The sequence below is a fragment of the Moschus berezovskii genome, chromosome 16, assembly GCF_049115385.1.
Source record: "Moschus berezovskii isolate FMDL1 chromosome 16, NW_MosBer_1.0, whole genome shotgun sequence".
NCBI classification, from domain to species: Eukaryota; Metazoa; Chordata; class Mammalia; order Artiodactyla; family Moschidae; genus Moschus; species Moschus berezovskii.
The window spans coordinates 77,543,730-77,560,505 of NC_142475.1; the positions used below are offsets into that span (position 1 = coordinate 77,543,730).

Genomic DNA, 16,776 nt, shown 5'->3' on the forward strand with positions numbered 1-16,776 from the left:
TGCAACCAGAGAAGATAAAGTTTAAACAAGTGGGCATTTTGTAGATGGCATGTATAGTAGGAGAGCTTTACCATCTGGATTTCCAGGATTCCATGTCTAAATCCAAAACTTGTGCCACGTCAGCATTAGAATGGTGTCACAAATTGCACTCATCGTCACGCTCACTTGCTCAGTTGTGTCTGACTTTTTGCGACCCCACGGACTGTAGGCCGCCAGGTTGCTCTCTCCATGGGATTTTCCAGGTGAGAACACTGGAGTGGGTTTTCCGCCCTGCTTCATAGGGTGAATTAGCTCAGTCTTCTCCTTATCCACTTTGGCTCCCTCTCCATTTCTACTGCATTACCATCAACCACAATAAAGGACTTGCAACTCTTTGTGCAATGAATTAATGATTTAAACTTCATTCTGTGTCTGGCAGGCCCTAGATATTTTCTTCATCTCATTTATGCATTTTTAACCCCACGTTTTTGAGTAACTGCTCAATGCTTAGCTGGCTCACTAGATAAGAAGTCAGATGCTTTGTTTCAAGAAGTCAGATGTTTTGGCTATCACTGTATGACTTTACATCTGATATTTAGTTGGCACACAACACATATTTGATGACTTATTAAATGAAAGAATGATTTTTAAAGGTCTATACTTATCATGAAGCCTAATTTTATCACTTTTGAAAAAACTTGGCCTGCTCTGCCTCACTATAAAACTTATTTTCAATCCTTAAAAACTTAACAGTGGCATTGATAAGGGATTAACATCCAAACTATTTAAAAAATAACTCAATAGCAAAAAACAAACAATTCAATTTTTAAAAGGACAGGAACTAAAGAGACATTTTCCTAAGAATACATCCAAATGGCCAACAGGTACATGAAAAGATGTTCAACATCATTCATCAGCAGGGAACTACAAGACAAAATCACAATGAGGTATTACCTCACACCTGTTAGAATAGCTATTATCAAAAAGACTAGAAATAGCAAGTGCTGGTGAGGATATAGAGAAAAGAGACACATGTACACTGTTGTGGGGAATGTAAATTGGTGCAGCTACTATCGAATATAGAATGGAGGTTTCTCAAGAAGTAAAAACAGAACTGCCATGCAATCTGGTAATTCTACTTCTGGTTATTCACCCAAAGAAAATGAAAACAGGATATCAAAGATATATGTGTACTCACATGTTTATTGCAGCCTTATTCATAATAACCAAGATGTGGAAACAACATAAGTGCCCCCAAACAGATGTATGGAGAATGAAAATGTATATAATACATAAATAATAATAACACATAGAAATTATTATTCAGCCATGAGAAAAAAGGAAATGCTGCCATTACAACAACACAGAGGGACCCTGAAGACCCTGTGCTGAGTAAGACAAGTCAGAAAGAGACAAATATGATATCACTTTTACATGGAATCTTAAAAGAGCTGAGCTCATGAAAACAGAAAGTAAAACAGTGGTTACCAAGGACACGAGTAGGGGGAGAATTAGGAGAGATATTTAAGGTACAAACTTGCAAATAAGACCTAGAGAACTCATACACCTTGTAGTGACTATAGACAACAAGATTGTATGATAAACATCAAATTTACTGAGAGACTAGATCCTAATTATTCTCATCACAAAGAAGAAATAAACATATAATGATAGCTGCTGCTGCTGCTGCTAAGTCACTTCAGTCGTGTCCGACTCTGTGTGACCCCATAGACAGAAGCCCACCAGGCTCCCCCATCCCTGGGATTCTCCAGGCAAGAACACTGGAGTGGGTTGCCATTTCCTTCTTCAATGTGTGAAAGTGAAGTCGCTCAGTCATGTCCAACCCATAGCGACCCCATGGACTGCAGCCTACCAGGCTCCTCCATCCATGGGATTTTCTAGGCAAGAGTACTGGAGTGGCTTGCCATTGCCTTCTCCGTATAATGATAGAGGTGTTAGCTAATGTTACAATGGCAATAATACTGCAGTACATAAATGTATGCAATAAGCTGTACACCTTAAAAAAATTAACAATGGCAACATTTTTAAATGTCTCTGCCAGAATGAATTTGCATAAAATATGTAGAAGATTTTTCTCTTAAGTATTTTGCTACTCATAAAAAAAACTATTCCTAGAAATTTCAACTAGCATGCTATTTTCTTTTCTTTATTTTTTAAACATGCTATTTTCAACCAAGGAAAATTTTACTTAATGTGGCCATTCCAGATTTAGGGGCCCTTACTTCCTGACACAAGATTAAATTCCCCATCTGTGAAAAAAATGTAACTAAATATATGTTTCTCATGCAGTGTGATTTGTCACATGGCTCCATGGATTCATGACATGACACAAAATACAAAACTGGGCCTGGTCCAATGCAATAAAAACCAAAAGGCTAACTCCCCTCCCCTCTGGTTGATGCGTTATCACCGTAGGGTTTTCAGCAAGAAACATCTATGTTCTGTCACTTTCTAAAGAACAGAGAGCACATGCAATAACTCATGTTCGAAAAGCAGCTTTTTTAAAGTTAACGTTATACCTGTCTCTCAAGATGGGTTTAAGAAAAATGGTTCAGAGACAACGGTCATTATTTCATTTTGCCCAAAGATGACTACATTCTGATGCACAGAATCTGTCAGGTATCATTCATCTTACTTGTCAGTCACACAGGACATAATACACTTACGAGCGAGGAAAATAAACAAACATACTGAGAGACGGAAACTAAAACTCCAAACTTCTGAGGCCTAGAGTACTTTATTTGTGACTTAATTTCTGTATCAGGAAAATGGGGGAAGTTATTTTTGCTGTTGTTGTCTTTGGTGAGAATTTGCTGTTATTCATAAAAAATATTCATTAAATATTTTGTAAGTAATAATCCAGTATCATGTCATCATATAATACTACTTTCCTTTCAAGTATTTTTCTGGAGTGAACACTGAATTCAAGAAAAAGAAAGAAACATTTTAAAATATACATAATCTTTGCAATATAAAACCGAAGCATGAAAAAGCAAGATTACAGCCAAAAAGCAAGTTCATGTGGTATAATGTAACCTATATTATAAAAATAATGTGGGGTTCTTCCTGAGGTAGACACAGAAAAAGCAGTGGAGACAAACAAACCAAAAGAAGAGAAAACAGCTGTTTCTTACGTGCAGTTGAAGGAGATGAGGCCCCTCTGGCCTCTGGTTCTGATGGCATTTCTTGCTGGTTTCTTGACTCAAGGATCTTCTCCTCTTCTTGGCTGGGTGTTACAGACATACCACTTGGGTTTTCTCTGCCAACTGAAATTAAGATTTGGAAAGATTCTATCCTCTCAAACCACTTGTTTCTTCTCAGAAAACCCACCATCTGCTCAGCTATGCAAGTTTAAGTTTTTCTATTGTTTCCACTTCGATGCCCAGTCAGAGCTCTTCACTCTGTGCTACATAGTAACCAGAAAAATGATTATTTTATAGCAGTGGGCTGCACATGAGTGGTATCCCTATTAAATCTGTGCACTCCTTTTAAATCCAAGCAATAGTTTAACGCCACAATATGAATAGAATGACTTATTCAAGATGTTTTTCTTATAGCTTCTAAATGGGTACACTGCCTACATCAAAAGCTAAAACTGACTAAAACATTGTTCAAAAATGCTTTATGTGACTTTACTGGAATTTAAGAATCAAAGAAGTATATATATATCTATATATCTATATATAGATATACATATATATACCTACAAGTGAAGAAGACATTAGCTAGTTTTCTGCCTTTTATTTAGAAGCAAGTTGTTTTGGTGTCTTGTTCAGAAATAGATATACCCAATCTAGCTATGAAATTAAAAGATGCTTGCTGCTTGTTATGACAAACATAGCGTATTAATAAGAAGAGATATCACTTTGCCAACAAAGGTCCATACAGTCAAAGACACAACTGAGTGACTGATCAACAATAGATAAAAATACAAATATTATATATATTACATATATATACATGTATTATAAGATACATGTTATATAAATTATAAGATATATATTATATTTATGTATCACTCATCTGATAGGATATACATTAAAAAGAAGTCGAGAATTTTATATCTGTCTCCATATAAAGTATAGGTAGACCTTGTTAAGAAAAGAGAAGTTAAGTAAGAGACAGACTAAGAAAATCATCTAGATTTTGATTAAGTCAAAATCCATGGGACTAAATAGGGTAAAAATTATATCACAAACTGAATTTTGAGATAATTTAAAAACACATTAGAGCTACCCCATTAACCTTTGCTCAGGCAAATATGTTCTAAGCTTCAGTTGTTTAAACAAAGTCCTTAAAACCTTACTTCACTTTACTAGAAAACTTGAACCAGTTTCAAAATATTCCCATTTCTATCCCATTCTTAGAACTTTTATCCCAAATCCTATTTTAATTAAAATCCCATTAGTGCTGATCTTTTTATCTCCTTTTACACTGTGAACAGTTAAAATTAATCACAATGAAGCTAAGCATGTTTCTAACAACCCTGTCCCCTCTTTGTATGAGACATCCTTAAATAACAAAACACAAGCATGCATACACACACACACATACACACGCCCAATTTAAACAACTACAACAGGGCTTAATGTAGCAAAAACTCTATACCTAACATTAAATATCTGAGAATTTGAGGTGTATCTTTATTATGCCTTTTTCACTGCTTCTAGAACAAAAATGTAAATACACTGAAATTATCAGTCACTGTACACACACCATGACAAAACACATCAAAATGGAAACATTTCAGGGTAAACATACATTTGATGACTTGTGGATAGAAGAAAACACTCCCGTTCTCAGTATAAACAACTGGTTTTGCCTGTCCATCTGACTGAAGGCCGACAAACAGCCCTGGGCTCTTCACCGATTCCAGGCTTATACATGCATTTTCCAAGTTCTTCTTAATTTTAAAATGACAGTCACTGTCTCCTATACCCTATAATCAAGAGAACATTATTTCATTAATATGAGCAACACTGAAGGATAGAACTTAAAACCAGTCATTTCACAAGAATATAATTTTGCTTCAAGTCCTCTTGACAAACTTAGAAGCTGTTTGCACAAAACCCACTGTGTGCTTCACCCTGCTCCATAAGATCCGGAAACAGAGACCAGTGATTGGCTGAGCGAGGGGACACAGGACTCTGCATCTCCGAGGGCCTTCACATGAGGGCAGTGTGTGCTCATTACCTCCAGAGCTGCCCACCCCTATAAGTGAGGATGGAAAGCTGACATATGAGTGTTTTGGAAACACTCTAAAGTGGTGTTGGAAAACAGAGCAATTCTTACAAGTCCATTTACATTTAAACAGAAACCAGGGGCTTCCCTGGTGGTCCAGTGGTTAAGAATCTGCCTTGCAATATAGGAGACACAGGTTCTATCCCTGGTCCTGGGGGACCCCACAAGCCCCTGAGCGACCAAGCCTGTGTACCACAACTACTGAGCTCATGCTCTAGAGCCCACGCTCGGCAACAAGAGAAATCACTGAAATGAGAAGTCGGCACACCACAATGAAGAGTAGCCCCTGTTTGCCGCAACTAGAGAAAGCCCACGTGCAGTAACGAAGACCCAGCGCAGCTAAAAATAAATACATAAATAAAATAAAAATCAAAGAAAACAAAAATAAACATAAACCAATTTTCACCAGTATAGAGTTCACATAAATGACTCAAGGCTTGTAGAGCAAAACATTCAAGAACCAGATGCCAAAGGAGTAATCTACACACCCTTCAGATCATCTTTTTATGGCATTTAAAATCTAATATTAGAAAACATTTCACTTTTCGTTGCTTTAAAAAGTTTTCTTATAAGATTTAGGAGTTCTGAAAAATAGATTTTGTGAGACTGGACTGAAATTTCCAATATCATCTATTATTTGTAAAAAGATAACTGCATTCAGGTCTCTGCCCTCCAAAGTGAGTTTCTTTTAGGTAAGAACCAAATGCCTGTTGTCTGTTCTCTCCCATAATGCAAATATGAATTAAGCAACCTCTACAGTCTGTTCTTGTTTTGGATACAATAAAACTCAGGCTTTGATCTGTATGGCCAATTAGAGGGCACAACGACATATACAAATAAAAACTCAATATGTAAGGCCAACAAGATAGAGATGAATTCTTCCAGTTTGGGGAGGGAAAAGTCACTAAACTCTGGAGAATAAGGAAGAAACTCAATAAACGTTTGTTAGCTCTAAAAATAGTTATCCATTTTGATCGTTTCTAATCTCATAATTTCTTCATGCAATGTCTTTCCCTCTCTTTTTGATAGTGAAAAATGGGATTATTCCCCCTAAAATTCACCATTCCAAGTGTTAGGCTTTAGGACACACTATGGTGACTCCAATACTTTGGCCACCTCATGCGATGAGTTGACTCACTGGAAAAGACTCTGATGCTAGGAGGGATTGGGGGTGGGAGGAGACGGGGACGACAGAGAGTGAGATGGCTGGATGGCATCACCGACTCGATGGACATGAGTTTGAGTGAACTCCGGGAGTTGGTGATGGACAGGGAGGCCTGGCGTGCTGTGATTCATGGGGTCGCGGAGAGTCGGACACGACTGAGCGACTGAACTGAACTGAACTGATGGTGACTAAGACGGTAAAGAGTCTGCCTGCAATGCAGGAGACCTGGGTTCAGTCCCTGGGTTGGGAGGAGTCCAGTCCCTGAAGGAGGAAATGCCAATCCACTCCAGTATTCTTGCCTGGAGAATTCCATGGACAGGCTATAGTCCATGGGGTCAGAAAGAGTCAGACATGACTGAGCAACAAACGCTTTCACTTTCAACCACAATGTGGCACCTTGGTCTACTTAATGTTTCAAGCTGGGGTGCAGGAAGGATTTTCTGACCTTCCCCCAAAGCCAGTCATAAGACCCCCATGTGGGAGAGGTGTCCTCCCAGGGCATCCTTATCTCCAAGACAGAAGGGTTTGATGAATAGGTCCTGCCCTTTCCCAAGTCCACCAGGCTTTGCTCATACCCTACTTTGTCATCTAACGTCTTTCCACGAATCTCCATGCTTCATCACACTCAGCGTAAGAACACCCAGCTTCTTCACTCTGTTCTTAACAAGGACTGCCCATAGGAAAAAGCAGTTAACCAGGGCCTGATCTTATTAGGTTTTCAATCATGTCTGACTCTTTGAGACCCCATGAATTGTAACCCACCAGGCTCCTCTGTCCATAGGATTTTCCAGGCAAGAATATTGGAGTAGGTTGCCATGTCCTTCTCCAGGGGACCTTCCTGACCCAGGGATTGAACCCTGGTCCTCTGCATTGCAAGTGGATTCTTTACCATCTCAACCACCAGGGATTTGTGTTTTTAGGTTTTATCAGAAGCCTAACTGAGCCAGAGAGAGAGAATCATCTAGCTCCAGCCCGCTCTGGCCACCCTAGGACTGAGAAGCACTTTTATAGTTCACAGTCCAGAGGTGATGAAATAAAAATTCACATCTTAAGAAAAATTCAAACATAAAACTTTTTCTCTGCCCTTTGGCCTCCTCCCTCCCCTGCGCTGTGCATTTATCTGCATGGAGCATTAATCAGATCTCCCCAGTGGCAGAAATACCTGGTCAACCATAACGATCAATGTTTCTACATCTGGCACTAGCCTCGTAACTCTTCAGAAAATAATGTTTCCTTCTCAAGTCGCATAGGGAGGATGACGACCCACACTCACCTTGAACATGCAGATTTTCTTTGGTGAAATTTGTGTAAAATGCTGATATACAATTTCCCATAAAGATAGCGATTAGTGAAGAACTGACTGGTCAGAGGACTTGGGGAGATACTGGGCTGCACCTAATGGAAGTTCTCAGCTTAAATATTTACTTGTGACCTTATTAATGTTACTAGCTGAATTATTTGCATTCTGCCTATCTTTTAAGTGGGCTTTCCAGGCGGTGCAGTGATAAAGAATCAATCTGCTGCCATTGTGGGAGACACAGGAAACTTGGGTTCAATCCCTGGATTGGGAAGATCCCTACAGGAAGAAATGGCAGCCCACTCCAGTATTCTTACCTGGAGAATCCTATGGACAGAGGTGCCTGGCAGGCTACCGTTCATGGGGTCGCAAAGAGTTGAACGTGACTGAGCACACACACATCATTGTTTTTTGAATTACCAAATGTGTGACTAAACCTCAGATAAAATTAATGATGACTAGCCAATTTGAAATAATTAACCAAATATATAGTTTTATAAGATTAATGATAAAAAGCAACAAGAGGGAACCACTTTCTAAACCACAACAAATTAGTGAGACAGGTGGTCCAGAGGCTTTTGGTTACTGATAACAGGGTCTAGCTAAGTAACAGCACTGATTGGCCATCCACGAAATCCTCTCCTGACTTGGAAGTGAGCATTCCTAGTGCTATGGGACAAAGCTGGTCCCACAAAATGTCTTCCAAAACACTGTCAAAATTAAGATGAAAAGGGAGGGGATTGTAAAATATTGTTGCCCACCATCCAGTTCTACAAGTCATTAGCACTGCAATCTCTGACATATAGTATATCCTAAAAGGAACTCGGGACAAAGATCAGGATGAAGCACTTATGCTCTGGGAAAACTGAAGAGCTCTTCAGATGGCTAGATATTTTCAGGAGAAATTTTTTATGAATCTGGATTTCTGTATCTTCCCATTCTTAGAATGGGGTTTCCCAGGAGGCTCAGTGGGTAAAGAATCTGCCTGAAATACAGGAGACGCAGGAGATTCGGGTTCAATCCCTGGGTCAGGAAGATTCCCTGGAGGAGGGCATGGCAACCCGCTCCAGTATTCTTGCCTGGAGAATCCCATGGACAGAGGAGCTGGCAGCCTACAGTACATAGGGTCGCAAATAGACAGGACTGAAGCAACGAAGCACACATGCACACATACTTAGAATAGCACTAACACCATTAACTAAGATGTCCACTCCTCATGACCAGCAGCAAGCTTCTGCTGGGGTTTGTCCTTGATTTCACGTACCCCCTTCTCCATGATCACACATACATTGACCTCCCCACTTGCCTCTTTGGAACAGTTCTCAGAGCTCTCCAAGAGGCTGTCTCCCAGACTACAGCCTCAGTTTGCTGCTGCTGCTGTTGCTGGCTAAGTCGCTTCAGTCGTGTCCGACTCTGTGTGACCCCATAGACGGCAGCCCACCAGGCTCCCCCGTCCCTGGGATTCTCCAGGCAAGAACACTGGAGTGGGTTGCCATTTCCTTCTCCAATGTATGAAAGTGAAAAGTGAAAGTGAAGTCGCTCAGTCATGTACGACTCTTCGCGACCCCATGGACTGCAGCCCACCAGGCTCCTCGGTCCATGGGATTTTCCAGGCAAGAGTACTGGAGTGGGTTGCCATTGCCTTCTCTGCAGCTTGGCTCGAATAAAATTTTCTATTTCTCTTTTAGATTTACTATTGATTAAATTTTTCATTGACAGAGACATAGATCCACTAAAAACATGACTTAACATTATTTACACAAAATGAAGTTTTTCACTGAATTAATCCACTGATCTAGCATTAAGTATACCTGGCTCAGCTCTATGTTTCATAAGCAACTTCATCAAAATATGAATAGTCTTTAACTTTCTAGTTACTTGCATGTGTAGAAATATATTTTGAGTGAAGACTGCTGCTGCTGCTGCTGCTAAGTCGCTTCAGTCGTGTCCGACTCTGTGCGACCCCATAGACGGCAGCCCACCAGGCTCCCCTGTCCCTGGGATTCTCCAGGCAAGAACACTGGAGTGGGTTGCCATTCCTTCTCCAATGCATGAAAGGAAAAGTGAAAGTGAAGTCGCTCAGTCGTGTCCGACTCTTAGTGACCCCATGGACTGCAGCCTACCAGGCTCCTCTGTCCATGGGATTTTCCAGGCGAGAGTACCGGAGTGGGTTGCCATTGCCTTCTCCACAGCTTGGCTTGAATAAAATTTTCTATTTCTATCTTCGATTTACTATTGATTAAATTTTTCATTGACAGAGACATAGATCCACTAAAAACATGACTTAACATTATTTACACAAAATGAAGTTTTTCACTGAATTAATCCACTGATCTAGCATTAAGTATACCTGGCCCAGCTCTATGTTTCATAAGCAACTTCATCAAAATATGAATAGTCTTTAACTTTCTAGTTACTTGCAAGTGTAGAAATATATTTTGAGTGAAGACACAAATAGATAAAACTGAGATGTGAGAATCATACCTACTTTCTACAAACTAAACTCTTGCCAACAAACAAGGATCCTACTGTGTGGGTGTGTCTGTGCGAACACTGTCTTTGGTTTCCTGGTCACTCTTCAGTTTGTCTTTCCTACAAATCCTACACCTTTTTTCCCTTCACATTCATGTTCAGTGACAAGTTCCACCTATGTTGTTGTGAGGCCTGTTTTTCTTCTTTATATTAACAACCATACAATTGTTTCTAGAAAAGGCAAGCAGTTTGCATTCATGCTACCTTGAATACCTTCTACACCCAAATCTATTAAAGTGATTTACTCCTACAGCATAACAATTTTATGGTAACAGAAATAGAAACATTTGTTACAGGATCAGCATTACTTGGTTTAAACATAAGTGTGTTTGCCTATAAGAAATGTTTTCAAATATACAATGGCAGACACACTGCAAACATTAATGCTTTTATTCAATTCAATTTCTACAATCAGCATCTGCAGAGTAGCTCCCAGGACTGAGGTACTGTCAGGTATTTAAGGTATAGTAATGGATCCAACCAGTCCATTCTGAGGGAGATCAGTCCTGGGTTTTCATTGGAAGGACTGATGCTAAAGCTGAAGCTCCAATACTTTGGCCACCTCATGCGACGAGTTGACTCACTGGAAAAGACTCTGATGCTGGGAGGGATTGGGGGTGGAAGGAGACGGGGATGACAGAGAATGAGATGGCTGGATGGCATCACCGACTCGATGGACATGAGGTTGAGTGAACTCCGGGAGTTGGTGATGGACAGGGAGGCCTGGCGTGCTGTGGTTCATGGGGTTGCGGAGAGTCGGACACGACTGAGCGACTGAACTGAACTGAACTGAATGTCCTCTGCATCTTCAATTCCTTTGGAGATCATAAGCATGGCTTACGCCAGCCTCTATGCAAATCAGGGTAATTAAGATAATTGCTACCATTCTCTTTTCAAAAGTGAAGTCATTCCAGCCCAGGGATCTGATCAGATACAGTGAAAGTGAACAATAATGTGCCTGATTGTTATGTATCAATAATAGCTCCTAACAGCAAAAAAAGCACATGCTTTCTGACTAAAAAGACCCACCATGGAGACAGGCTGGAACCTGGGACCCTTTGCAGCAGTACTGAAATGCTTGCACCTGGACAAACACCTCCTCAAACAACAAAATAGAAACCAACTATACAGGATTAAAAATAACTGAATGCACGCACAGGGGAGGGCAAATCCCGGACAAAAGATACAAAGAGACCCAGAAACCCCAACTGCCATTTCTAAACAGCCTGGAGCAAAAGCAGGGGACTACACATGCCCCCTGCACACACCACCACATAAGGGGTGGGCAAACCACCTATGCCACCCCTCCTGCCCGACCTGTGGACACACCCCCCCTCATCCTAGAAGGAATCAGCTCACCCACCTCAGGCAGTGAGCAAGGGCACCTGTTACTTGTTCGCACTCCCTCCTGTGGCAGCGTGCTCAGTCATGTCCAACTCTGTGTGACCCCGTGGACTGTAGCCCACCAGGCTCTTCTGTCTATGGGATGCTCCAGGCAAGAAATACTGGAGTGGGTTGCATTTCCTTCTCCACCTGCTGAAGCGGGAACCCCAATAAAGCCTTGCCTGAATTTCTTCTCTGGCCTCTGTTAAAGAGGCCACAAACCTAGTCAACATCACTACCAAAATCTCAGGGGAAGAGTTTTAGTTGGACAACCATATTGAAGGGTCACCAGACAAGTTATGATGTAAAGAAAACACTCCGATGGAAGCGGTAGAATAACATACATATGATGAGAGTTCTGTGCAGGCGCCTCTGCGAAAGTACTGACAGTCACATAAATCTACTGAGTAGGTCCTGAAGATCTAATTGCCTTTTTCAATGAGTCATGAGTCAGGTGGTGCCCCCACACAGCACGTGGAGGGGAGACTGGGGGGCAGGGGGGCTGCCAAGTGAAGAGGGTTCTAAAGGCAAGACAGGAGAGTCACAAACAAAAAAGGTTATTTCTGATTAAGTCATCTCCCTTCGGGGACAGAAGGGTCTTATTAGATGGGTTACGTCATCTTCCTTTGGGGGCTGGAAAGGGCCCACATGATAGCTTACCTCACTGGAGCTGAGGTTAACTCCAGAAAATCCCTAACCGACCAGCTAGGACTCTGTTTCTGGGGGAGGCTAAAACTTCAGTTGGGCTTCCCTGGTGGCTCAGTGATAAAGAATCCACCTGCCAATCCAAGATACACGGGTTCAATCCCTCGGTCAGGAAGATCCCCTGGAAAAGGAAATGGCAACCCATTCCAGTATTCTTGTCTGGAGAATCCCATGGATCCATGAGGAGGAACTTGGCGGGCTACAGTCCATGGGACCACAAACAGTCCCACAACTTAGGGACTAAACAAGAAAACTTCAATCAGGTTAGATATTAAGTCCAGGTTCGATGACATGGCCCAGCATAAGTGACTCTTGGGACCGTGCTCTTCTTTTTAATAATATCAAAATAAGGACTTTCCTGGCAGTCCAGAGGCTAAGACTCTGCGCTTCCAATCTAGGGGGCACAGGTTTGATCCCTGGATGCAGAACTAAGATCCCACATGCCGCATGGCCAAAAAAAAAAGAATATTCACAAACATTTTTTGAAAAAGCTTCCTGAATTGTCAGAGAAAAGTAAAAGCAAATTTGAAATGAAGACAATCAAATAAAGTTCAAATTCTTGACTTATTAAAAATCATCATAATAACAATATCAAAATAAAGGTGAAACGGGCTTCCCTGGTGGTTCAGATGGTAAAGAATATGCCTGCAATACGAGAGATGTGGGTTCAATCCCGGGTTGGGAAGATCCCCTGGAGATGGAAATGGCAACCCACTCCAGTATTTTTGCCTGGAGAATCCCATGGACAGAGGAGCCAGGTGGGCTATGGTCCTTGGAGTCTCAGAGTTGGGTGGGACTTTAGTGACTAACACTACTGTCCAAAAGCAAACGGAACCCCTGTTTTCTTCAAGTTATCAAAAATCTTTAAGAGATGCTGCTGCTGCTAAGTCACTTCAGTCGTGTCCGACTCTGTGCGACCCCATAGACAGCAGCCCACCAGGCTCCCCCATCCCTGGGATTCTCCAGGCAAGAACACTGGAGTGGGTTGCCATTTCCTTCTCCTAAGAGATGCTACTTAAGTTTAAAACTCCAATACATGATTGCTGGCCTCAGTTCCAAAGTGCACAGGAAATCCTGAACCTAGTTTTTCATCCTGAGAAGTCCATGGCGGGGGTGGGGGGATGGGGGTTAGTCCTCATGCTGGTTAGAGCACAAAACAGCCTGAGCAGAAACAATTTCAGACCCAATTCTTCAACTGAAAAGCTGTCAGTAAGGCTGGTTCCAGAAAAATTGCTGAAGAAAAACACTTTGTCTTTTGGAATCACCTCCCTGCGGTGTATCCTGACTCCAGTTTCCTCTTGGAGATCAACCCAGTCTCCCCATGCTGATACCAGGAATCCTCCGCAACAGGAGGTGGGTGGACCTGGTATGACTGAGCACTGACACCAATGCGGCTGTGGACAATCACTCAGCCAGTTCCTCTGTGTTAGGATAACACTCCCCTGCGTTAATCTGTTCATTTCTGCTCATCTTCCTATGCTCAGCAAAGCCTTCTGCCAGGACTCCTTCCATTCCCTCAGCTGGTCAGAGCGCTGAGTCACCCACCTGCCAGGCGGAAGGAAAAAGAAGGAATCCTGAGTGTTCAGAGGAGCACGGACAGAGCCAAGATTCTGCTCCACACTTGTAGAGGAAGCGTCCTCACTTGGAGGGACAAGAGAAACATCATGCAAAGGAAAAAATGGAAGCAATAGAGAGGCCCCCGCAAAGTGGAAAGGGAGAAACAGAAAAATCAAGAGAAGCCCCATTCAACCAGAGGATGAGGCAGGGACACATAAGGTGACTGAGCACCAAACTGGCCCTTTGGTTGTTGTCACAGGAAGACAGATTTCAGGGCTGACTCATCCCCAGTTTGGGGAGACACCTATCTGTGCCCCCATGAACTGCCTCCAGCAACTCTGAAACACATGCACATAAAGATGTGTGTCACGTAGCAACACACCTTCTGTCTCCTGGTTCTGAGCAGTCCCACGACCCCAGAAGAAACAGGTTTGTCCATTCTGTGGATGCAAGTGATGGCAAGGAAGACAACTTCCTGGAGGTGTGATGAAATCTCACCTTCCATAGCCTGGTCACAGCAGAGCTGTTAACCATTTTTGTCTCAGTTCATCCACTTGCCAGTTTAAAGGCCACAAGTAGGACTCTGTCTCTTCTGACATGGGACATGCCCACTTCACAATGCTCTTATGAGCAGATCCAGGATGCTAATTAAATGTGTGTGTATGTGTGCTTTTTGCTTTTGCACTGTGCACAATGAAGTCAGGGGCACAGAACCATGAATGGTCTAAACCTTCCCTCCTCTCCAACCAGAAGCTCAGGCAAATTCTCCCAAACAGGGAGATGCCCCCCTGGTAAGGAGCAGGGGGACAGGGAGCATCTCCAAGTTTATCCAAAAGACACAGTTTAAACCAAACTCTTTCAAATGAAAACGGATGAGCAGAGCATTAATAGACTTGCTAAATGGTAACTGCATGTGCCCCTCAACCTGTCAGAAATGCACAAAAATATAAAAGATGTGATATTAGTTGCCCTACATGCCCCCTCCAGAGTTACAAGATGTCAAGGAAAAACTCCTAATATTTAGAGAATAAAATTATTTTCTGGAACTTCCTTGGTGGTCTAGTGGTTAAGATTTGGCGTTTCCAGAGAAGGGGGCCCCAGTTCAATGCCTGGTCAGAGAACAAGGATCCCACATGTCACAGGGTGCAGCCAAAAAAAATTTACCTCCTTACAGAGCAGGCTTTCCACTGGTGGGAACTCAGGGTCCAAGGAAGCAGTTCAGGAAACACAGCTGAGCTGGGACTTCCAAGGGCCTTGGTTCTCAAAGTGTGGTTTGGGGCCTGACTCAACAACAGCAGCTTGATGCTCGTTAGAAACACAGACACACAGGTCCTGGCGCAGTCTGAGTCAGAACCCATTTTCTAACACTACTCCCAGGTGATCTGCACGCACTTTTCATTTCAGAAGCAGTGTCTGAGGGTCAGGACCCCTTCTGGTCACATCAAGAGGGCACCCACCCCCAGCCATGTATTAACAATATCAGTCAAGGGGGGGCCACCGCGTAGCACATCCAATTTTCCAGAGTGCTCATAGGTTAAAACTAAAAAGCAAAACACTCAAGCAAGCAACACCCGTAGCAATTCTTGGCAAGAGTCTTAGACATTCGCTGAGAAAAACACGAGCAGATGCTTACAGTTCCGTCACACCGTCCGTCCTTAATCCTCAGAAACATCCGTGCGTTCTTCACACTTTCAAACATGCAGATCCCAGAGCTGAGTTTATGCACTCTCCAGTAGGACTTTTCAGACGGCTTTCCCACGCCCGTGCAGCTCCCATCCGGCTGGAGGCAGAGGGCCTGGCACAGGCTGGTGGCAAGCAGAACCACTGCGTGGTTGAGCAACACACCCTGCAGAGCAACCAACAGCACAGAGAGGCAGTAAGTGACATGCCTGTGTCTTGCTAGAGAAATATGGCAATAGAGCCCATTTTCTTACAAAAGCTGCAGCGATCAGGATCTTACCGGAAGATTGGTGGGAAAGAATGAGCAAAAAAATTTAACTGCTCTGTAAAGCTAAATAAAACTAAAGAAGGTGGTCTGGTTGACTTATTATGATTTACATTAATCATTACTCATTGAGACTGTAAGAATCAGCATCAGATGCTACAGAGATTTTAAGAAGATGCAAAACCCACAAACACTTCTCTTAAGAAGTTTCCAATCACTCTAAGCAAATAGTTTGAATACTAATACAGAAAAGAATAAAAATAGTGTTCTATAAGAGTACTTGAATTTTGACAAGTAATCTATGGGTAGTAGTTAAATATATGCATGCAGGAGGGGCTTCCCAGGTGGTGCTAGTGGTAAAGAACCCGCCTGCCAATGCAGGAGACATAAGAGATACAGGTTTGATCCCTGGGTCGGGAAGATCCCCTGAAGAAGGGCATGGCAACCCACTCCAGTATTCTTGCCTGGAGAATTCCATGAACAGAGAAGCCTGGTGGGCTACAGTCCATAAAGTCTCAAAGAATCAGACATGATTGACGTGACTTGGCATTCACGCAGGTATGCATGGAGGAATAAATGAATGAATGAAAAGTATCAGACACAACTAAAGTCAGATTAAGTAAGTCTTCTGTAATCAGTGGCTTCAGTCACTCAGTCGTGTCCGATTCTTTGCAACCCCATGGACTTCAGCATGCCAAGCCTCCCTGTCCATCACCAACGCCCGGAGCTTGCTCAAACTCATGTCCACCAAGCTGGTGATGCCAACTCAGTCTCTGTTGTCCCCTTCTCCTCCTGCCTTCAATCTTTCCCAGCATCAAGGGCTTTTCCAATGAGTCAGTTCTTTGATCAGGTGGCCAAAGAGCTTCAGCTTCAGCATCAGTCCTTCCAATGAATATTCAGGACTGATCTCCTTCAGGATGGACTGGTTGGATCTCCTTGCAGTCCAAGGGA

At 42.5% G+C, this 16,776-nt stretch overlaps 1 protein-coding gene across 1 annotated transcript in view; it reads right to left on the reverse strand.

The window, feature by feature from the left end:
- The window catches only part of RP1 (RP1 axonemal microtubule associated), a 137,386-nt gene that overhangs the window by 17,840 nt on the left and 102,770 nt on the right, over positions 1–16,776 (reverse strand). Inside the window, exons 15-17 of the mRNA XM_055432611.2 lie at positions 15,514–15,726; positions 4,762–4,939; positions 3,135–3,266 (exon numbers count right to left, since the gene is read on the reverse strand). Of these exons, the coding sequence (XP_055288586.2) occupies positions 3,135–3,266; positions 4,762–4,939; positions 15,514–15,726 (523 nt within the window). The remainder of the gene's footprint in view (positions 1–3,134; positions 3,267–4,761; positions 4,940–15,513; positions 15,727–16,776) is intronic.